Below are 8,651 nucleotides of genomic sequence, written 5' to 3'. Positions count from 1 at the left end.
TGCCCCCAGCCTCTCAGCTGCTACCTGTCCCCCCCGAGATGTGCCCAGTCCCATTGCCTCCATCTAGAGCCCGCTGCCCTACCAGTTCTTCCACCCACTCCCCAGCCCCCCATCACTACCAGCTCCCCACAGATGTCCCCAGCTCCACTTCCCCCCCAGATCCTGCTGCCTCCCATTCTCCCAAATCCACCCCACAGCCCACAACACTCCCCCCCCTCAATTGACACCATTCCCCCCAGTCCCACTGCCTCCTCTGAGCACACTGCCCCCAGTGCCTTCAACCCACCCCCAGCCCCAATTGCTACCAGCCCCCTCCCCAGCCCCCCGATGCTCCCTCGCTCACTGTCACGGCTCCTGTCCTTGGGTCGCAGGCTCTGGAGCTGCTCCAGGCGCTGCTGCTCCAGCTCCTGCCGCTCCCGCTGCCGCTGCTGCTCCAGCTCCTGCTGCCGGCGGGCAGCCAGGGCCTCCTGCTGCTGCTGCAGGGCAGAGGGACATGGGGGGCAGGGATGGGACCCCTGGAGCATGGCCACACTGGGGGGATGCACTGCCCTGCCTCCTCCGCCCCACCTGGCTCTGGTACCCCAGGATAACACCCCACGGCTCCAGCACCCCAAGGAACATGATGGCCCCATGGCTCTGGCACCCCAAACCCCCTCAGTGGCTCCATCACCCCAAATTGCCCCCCAAGAGCTCCATCACCCCAGATTACAGATACCCCACAGCTCCATCCCCCCAACCTCCCTCCTAAGAGCTCCATCACCCCCAGTTGCTCCATCAGTCCCGGTATGCCCCCTCCAATAGCTCCATCATCCTCCATATACCTCCCCATGGCTCCACAACCCCCAGTATCTCCCCCAACAGCTCCATTCCCCCAATTCACCCCCCAAGGCTCCCCCCGTCACACCTTGAGGTGCTTCTGGAGCTGGACCTGGTGCTGGCGCGTGAGGTGCTCGTGCTGCTTCTGGAACTCGGCGAAGAGCAGCTGCTTCTGGAGCTGCTGCTGCTGCTTCAGGGCCACCAGCTCCCGCTGCAGCTGCCGCTCCCGTGCCGCCGCCGCCAGTCCTGCGTCCAACCCTGCAGCCTCCGGCCCCGCCGCCTCCAGCCCCGGCCCCTCCAGCCCCGGCCCCTCTGGCCCTGCGGGGCCACACCGGGTTACGGGGGGGAGGTGGGATGGGGGTGGCTTGGGGAAGGGGTTCCAGGGGTATGGTGGGGGCAGGGACTTGTTTAAGGGGCGGTTTTAGGGTGTCCCAGGGATGTGGGGGAGACACAAGAGTGGCTTGGGGGTGTCCCAGGAATGATAGGTGGGCTGGGACTTTGTTAAGGGGCAGTTTTGGGGTGTCCCAGGCATGGGGGAGGGGAATTAGGGGCAGTTTGGGAGCATCAGTGAGAGGGGAAAAAGCTGGGGGCATTTTGGGGATGTCCTAAGGACGGGGGGGAGCTGGGATCAGTTTTGGAGTGCGCCAGGGATGGAGAGAGGAAATGGGGGTGGCTTGGGGGTGTCCCGGGTATGATGGGAGGGGGGTGCTGGGGGTGTACCGGGAATGATAGGAGGGATAAGACTTGTTTAAGGGGCAGTTTTGGGGTGCCCCAGTGGTGGAGAGGGAACTGAGAGTGGTTTGGGAGTGTCCCAGGGATGATGGGGGGGCAGCTAGAACTTCAAGGGATAATATAGGGGTGTTCCAGGGATGGGGATGTCAACCCAGTGCAGTTTTGGAGTGTCCCAGTGGTGGAGAGGGTAGCTGGGAGCAGTTTGGGGGTGTCCTGGGGATGAGGGGAGGTGTTAGGGGCAGTTTGGGAGTGTACCAGGGATGGGGGAAGAGGCTGGGCATTCCCAGAGATGGGGGGACGGGAGGGGACAGCTCAGGGGCACCTGGGGGGTTGCCGTGGGGGGGTCAGTGATCAGCCCCTCCCATGAAGCTCCTGGGGGTCTCCCCCCAGCTTCCAACCCACTGGATAAGCCCGGGATTCCCCCCTTCTCCCCCCAGAAAAAATCACATGGAGGTCCCCCCAGTCCAAGCTCCTGCATTTGCAACACAGAACAACCAACCCAAAGGGCAACCGGGGGGGGGGGAAAGGAGGGCAAGACTGAGCCCTCCCATCCCCAAACATCCCTCTTAAACTCCCCAGCGATCACCGAGGGGCACAGACATCCCCCCCTCACCTCCATCAGCAAAGGACACGGGGAGGGGACACAGCGTCCGGGCCACCCCCGCCTCGAGCCCTCCCCCTCCCCACGCAAACAGGAAGGCGGGGGCGGGGGGCACGCGCTGAATGTTAATGCGCCCCCCCCTCCCCTCCCCGCAGCCCCCTCAACCTGGCGCGGCCGCACGTCGGCCACTGACGTGCGCCTGGACAGACCCACGGACGTCACCGTGCGCGGGGGTGGGGCACCCCCAGCCCCCCCCCCCCGCTCTGACAGACCCCTCCGGGGCATGCCAGCCCCCCCGAGGACAGCCGCCCCCCCCAAAACTGCCAGTGCACAGTACCCTGCTGCACCCCCACATTGCCAACCACGTCCCCCAAATATCAGCCCCCCTGATAGGTAGTATCCCCCCAAGCTAACCAGCCCCCCATGTACCAGACAGTCCCCCCAATGCCAACCAGACCCCCGCTGGTATGAGGTAACCCCTAAGACAGGCAGCATCCCCCCAAAATGACCAGTCCCTTCAGTGCCAGCCCCCCAACACACGAAGCAGCACCCCCAGTTTCAACCGGCCCTCCCTCCCCAGCACTAACCAGTCTCCCCCAGTATGAGCCAGCCTCCCAAGCCAAGCAGCATCCCCCAAGATAACCAGTCCCTCCCAATGCCAACCAGTCCCCCAATATACCAACCAGCCCCCTGAACCCCCATCTCAACCAGTCCCCCCAGTATGAGCCAGACCCCCAAGTCAGGCAGTATTCCCCCAAACTAACCAGTAACCCCAGTGCCAACCAGCCCCCCCCAGTATCAACCAACCCCAGCTCCTCACTAACCAATCAGTCCCCCCAGTATGAGCCAGTCCCCCAAGCCAGGCAGCAACCCCCCAACCTAACCAGCACCCCCAGACACCAACCAGCCCCCCGCAGTCAGTGCCAGCCCCCCCTTGACATGCAAGAGGGGAACCCCCAGCCCCCCCTCCCCACCCCAAGTCACATCTTGCGGGGGAGATATTTTTGGGGGTGCATTGGGGTACTCCTGCAGCTCCCCAGACCTGACACATCCCAGTTTCGGGGGTAATCAAAGGCCCCCGGTGGGTGTTGGGGTGCAATGGGGGCGGGGTGGGGTGTCAGCACCCAGCCCTTTCAGGGGGGAGGGGAGGGGGCAGCACCCGAGGGGGCTAAAAATAGCCCCCAGAGAAGCCAACCCGACACTTTGGGGTCAGTGGTGACTCTGGGCTGGCACCGGGCTGGGGCCACCACCTCACCCTGTGAGGGGACCCTCACCCTGTGCCCCCCCACCCCCATGGACAGGGGCTGCTTGCACAGCTGTACACCCGTGTAGCTCTCCCCTGACACACCTGTGCACACCTTTACACACTCATACAAAAAGAGCAGCTCTCCTCCTTGCACACCTACACAAGGGGAGCAGCTCTCCTCCCCCTTGCACACCTGAACACCCTCATGCAAGGAAAGCAGCTCTACCCCTTGCACAGCTGAACAGTCAGGTGCAGCTCTCCCCCTGACACACTCGTGTCAAAAGAGAAGCTCTCCCCTTGCACAGCTGTGCACACTCATCCAAGGAAAGCAGCTCTCCCCCTTGCGCACCCCCCCACCATGCTACACTCACACCTCACTGGGGGGGCATGACCGGCTTTTGCGGGGGGATGTCACTGGATTTTGAGAGGGGATGTCACAGGGTTTTGGGGGGAGTGTCACAGGGTTTTGAGGGGGGGTGTCACACGGTTTTGGGGGCACAGGGAACCAGGCTCTCCCACTCACCTGGGGTGTGCAGCAGGGTGCAGGGCAGGAGCTCCAGGGGGGGCTCACGGCCAGGCACCCCCTCTGCGGAGAGAGACCTGTGTCCCCCCCCGAATGGGACCACAGAGGGGCTGGGGGACACACGCACCCCCAAACCTACCCCTCCATCACCCTCTCAGCAGGGGGGGGATAGAGAGATAGGGGTCACAGAGCATCCCTTGGAGTTTGAGGTGATTGGAGAGGATGCGCCCCCCCCCTCTCATTCTAGGCAGGGGCTGAGGGGCTCCCCCTTGCCCACAGCCCCCTCCATGCCCCCCTCCATTCAGGCTATTCTCTCTGACTCCTGGAAATAGCCGGCGCACGGGAGGAGCTGGCTATAAATAGGGAATTGTGCCGGGGGGGGGTGTGTCACAGCAGATCCTGTGGGATGGGGTGTACTGTGCCCCCCCCAACACCCAGCTGCATCCCCAAACTGCCCCGGGGACAGGGCACAGCGGCTGCCCTGCATGGGGGGGCTGTGGGGGTCCTGGGATCCCACCACACCCCTCCCATCCTCATCCCACCCCCCTTTCCACATCCCCCTAATTGCTGGGGACATTAATCCGCATCAGCACTGCCAGGAATAAAATCTGGGATGTACAGAGAACGATTAGCCCCGCTTTGAGAAAATGAAAGCAAACCCCCCCACCCTCCCCAGGACCCTGTGACTCCCCCCAACAAGACCCTCCAGGGAGACAGGGGTGCAGGGGGGTGCAGATGTCAACTCAGCACATTTCCCACAGGATTAGTGCCCCAAAGCAGCTCCACGGGGACAAATCAGAGCAGGAGGTGACAACGGGCTGAGGTGTGGAGACCCCCCTTTTGGGAACGGTGACCCCCCCCCAGCGCCCCAGCCGTGCGTAACCCCCCCGGCAGCCGCCACGTTTATTTACCAGCATGTTAATCCCAAGCCAAGACTTTTAATAGCTGGGATATTTCTGGGACACCCCCCACCCCCCCCCTCGTCCCCCCCCACAGGGTGCTTTGGGGCTTGACGTCAGCCCAGCTATTTCTGGTGTTGCCAGCGGGCAGGAGGCCGCGGGAATGGGCCCTCCTGGCTCCTGGAACCCCTTCCCGGCTCCTGGACTCCTTTCCTGGTGGCCAGACCCCCATTACAGCTCCTAGACCCCCTTCCTGGCTCCCCATGGAGCCCCATCCAGAGGTGGTGGCATATCTGGGGGATGGGGGGGCCCTCAAGGAGATGGAAAGTAATAGTGGGGACCCCCAGGCACGACGGGAGAGATGGAGGGGACACGGGGGGGCTGCACCCGGGGATGGTACCGGCACTCACAGGACCACCACCCCCCAGTTTTGGGATGAGCATGGGAAAAGGGTGCAATTGGAGAGCCCTGGGGGGCACAGAGCCCCCCAAGGGGTGACTGGGGACCCCCAAGCTCAGGGGTGGGCTCTGCCACGTCCCCGTGATTGACCTAGCCCAGCTGAGACTTCCCCAACTCATCACAGCAGCCGGAGAGTCACAGCATCTCTGGGGAGGCCCCAAACCCCCCTTCCAGAGGCAAATCCAAAGCCACAGCCAGGAGGGGACCCCGAGCAAAGCGCCCCAGGGATGGCAGAGGCGGGCAGGCCGTGTCCCCATGCTACCGTGTCCCCGTGCCAGCCTCGTGCCAGGCACGGCCAGGCGACGCTCCAGCCCTGCGGCTGCTCCAAAAATACCAGCTGATGGCAACCAGGGCGGTTTGGGGGCAGAGAGGATACACGTATTCCCATCCCCAACCAGTGGAGTCCATCCAGGGGACACGGGGGCTCCACCACGGCCCTTGTGCCTCAGTTTCCCCTTCAGAGCCCACAGGGGTCAGCGGTGCCGCGTGTCCCCATCCGGGAAGGGGGAGAGGACACCCCCCCACACCCCTGTCCAGATGTCGCCGGAGTTCCCACCGGGATAATTACAGGGCGGCTCTGCCGGGGAGCCAGCGGGAGCCGGGACAGGGGAGGCACAGCCCTCGTGGTCACCACAGCTGTCTCCACGCGTGGCACCGCAGGGACTCCGCGCAAAGAGCCACGCGTAGGCCGTGCCACGGCGGTGACAGGAGCCGTGCCTCAGCTTCCCCTGGGGGTGGGAAATGCTGGGGGTCTGGGAAAACCAGGAAGGGGGATACCTGGCATGGCCCGGGATACCCGGGGGAGGGGGGTGGCTGGCACAACTCCCATCCCCCCCCTCGCCCCGGTGTCTGGCACGGTGACACCCCCACAGCAGCGGGCACAGACGTGCCGTGGTGGGTGGGACACTGCCACAGCACCCTGTGGGACCCCAACACCCCGTGGGTGTCATAGCAAGGGGCTTTGGGGCCACAGTGCAGACACGACAATGTGCAGGGGGGACGCGGCTGTGACCGGTGCCTGGCAGAGGGGAACACCCCCATCCCGGGGTCCCCAGGGCTCACCTGTGTCGCTCTGGGGGTCCATGGTGGGCGGCGGGTGCCAGGGGGGTGCGGACAGGCACGTGTCCGGCGAGCCCGTCAGTGCCGCCCGGGGCACCGTGGTTGTGCCTGCGCCACCTGGGAGCCCTGCGGGACCAAGCGCCTTGTCAGCACCCTGGAACCCCCAAAATCCCCCCCAGCACCAAGTGAGAGGGGGGCTGGAGCCAGCACTGAGCCCCCTTCCAGCCCCTGAACACCCGCCAGTGGCAGTATGTGGCTCCGCTCTGCTCTGCTGCCCCCAGGGATGGGGGGACCTGTGGGCACCCCCAGAAGGGACCTGGGGGGGGCAGAGGGGGCTTTGGGGGAGTTGGCAGCATTACACAAAGCTCTCCAGAAAAAGAAGGGGGAGCACAAAGGGGGAGCCCAAAGGGATGGCAGAGAAGTACCCCCCACCCCCCGGTACCACCCCAAAAGGACTTGGGTGGGACCCCCATAAGGACATGGGTGGAGGGGACACACACACTCACTTGTGGCTGCCCCCCACACCACGAGGCCCCCGGTGCTGCCGCCCCCCCAAAACCGAGGCATTGCCCCAAGATGGGAGTCGGAGGGTGCCACGCATAGGGGCCACGCGGCGGGACGGACCCCACGGAGGGGAGGGGGGGACAGGACACGCAGGCTGCCAACAGCCCCGAGCCCGGCGCGGTGCAGCGGGGCCCCCCCGCCCCCCCTGCTGCAAACGGGCCGCGCTGCGGAGCTGCCGCCGCGCTGGCGCACGGGCCCCCCGACATCGCAGGGCCCCCCCGACATCGCAGGATCCCCTCATTACACAGACTACCCCACTCCATTGCACAGAGCAAAGCCCATCGCACCGGGACCCCCAACCCACACCGACCTCTTCCCGAACCGCACCGAGGTTCCTCATTACAGGGCCCTGCCGAACCGCACCAGGACCCCCCAACAGCACCGGGACCCCCAACATTGCAGAGCCCTCCCGAACTGCACAGAGACCCCTCTAGACTGCAGGCCCCCACCACTGCGTGGGTCCCCCCTCCTCCGAACCATGCCGGGACCCCGTAACGCACAGGACCCCCCCTGACTTGCACTGGGGTCCCCCATTGCAGCCTCCGCACCGAACCGCAGCGGGATCTCATTGCAGCCCCCCGTCCACCCGCACCGAGACCCCCATTGCAGTCCCCCCAAAACCACTCCACTGCAACCCCCTCCTCGCGCTGCACGGGCCCCCCCCATTGCACCACCCCGACTCTCACAGGAGGGTCCCCCCCATTGCAGCCCCCCCCCAAAGCCGCACAGGGGTCCTCCATTGCAGCCCCCCCCCATCCCGCACGGCGCAAAGCCCCATCACATCGGGCCCCCCCAACCACACAGCAGCCCCCCATTACAAACCCCCCTCCCCACTGCACACACACACACCCCGCCCTAAACCGCACCGGACCCCCGATGCGCCTCCCCATTGCAGCCTCCCCACCAATGCACGGGGAGCCCCCCCCGGACGCGCAAAGGAGTGACCCCGGTACCGCACCCCCTCGCGCTCCGCCGCGGCCCCCCCCAGGCGCGGTGCCCCCCTTCCCGTGCCCCCCTCGTACCTGGGGTCCCCCCGGTGCCGCCCGGCGCGCGCCCCGCCGCGCCCCCCCCTCCTCCTCCATCTTCGCCGCGCGGCCCCGCCCGCCCCGACAACAACATTCGGTGACGTCACTCGCGGGTCACGTGACGGCGCCCGTGCGCTAAAAATAGACCCCCGCGCGAAGGGGGGGCGGGACCCTCCCCGTGGGGACGCGGGGCTTAAAGTGGGGCGGGGCTTAAGGAGGCTCTTAAAGGGGCCGCGGGGTGGGTGAGCGTGGGATGATGTCGTTGAGCGATGGCACAGGAGTGAGTGGGCGTGTGTGGATAAGTGTGCAACAGCACACGTGTGAGAGCGAGTGTGCAGTCGCACACGTGTGTGTGTAAATGAGTGTACAATGGCACGTAAGTGTGAGCGTGCAACGGCATATGGATGTACGAATGTGAATGAGTGTGGAATGACACACGTGTGTGTGTGCAAAGGCACGTGCCCAAATGTGTGTGTGCAGTAGAACAGGTGGGTACGAGAGAGAATGACTGCAATGGCACACGTGTGCATGTGCAATGGCACATGTGTGTGAGTGTGCAATGGCACACACAGCCTCTGTACCTCTGTGCAGCTGCTGGATGTTTGGCAAAGCCCCCCTGGGTGAGCCCCCAGTGCCTGGCATGAGTGGAGCGGGCTTCCAGGGAGGTATTCATCTGGTCAGCATCAGGAACCATCCTACCTGAGGCCTCGGTGAGTGCTTTTTGTAT

At 65.1% G+C, this 8,651-nt stretch overlaps 1 protein-coding gene across 3 annotated transcripts in view; it reads right to left on the bottom strand.

The window, feature by feature from the left end:
- Positions 1-7,351, bottom strand: part of HDAC5 (histone deacetylase 5) — a 21,486-nt gene extending 14,135 nt beyond the window's left edge. For all 3 annotated transcript variants that reach the window (XM_017838743.1, XM_017838744.1, XM_017838745.1), the window contains exons 1-4: positions 7,210-7,351; positions 6,339-6,461; positions 905-1,134; positions 344-476 (exon numbers count right to left, since the gene is read on the bottom strand). In XM_017838743.1, coding sequence (XP_017694232.1) covers positions 344-476; positions 905-1,134; positions 6,339-6,360 — 385 coding nt within the window. In that variant the 5' untranslated portion in view covers positions 6,361-6,461; positions 7,210-7,351. The remainder of the gene's footprint in view (positions 1-343; positions 477-904; positions 1,135-6,338; positions 6,462-7,209) is intronic.
- Positions 7,352-8,651: the final 1,300 nt, after the last annotated feature.

The sequence above is a fragment of the Lepidothrix coronata genome, unplaced genomic scaffold (genome assembly GCF_001604755.1).
Source record: "Lepidothrix coronata isolate B3197 unplaced genomic scaffold, Lepidothrix_coronata-1.0 Scaffold355, whole genome shotgun sequence".
In the NCBI taxonomy this organism is placed as follows: Eukaryota; Metazoa; Chordata; class Aves; order Passeriformes; family Pipridae; genus Lepidothrix; species Lepidothrix coronata.
This window is presented reverse-complemented; position numbering and strand designations above follow the sequence as displayed.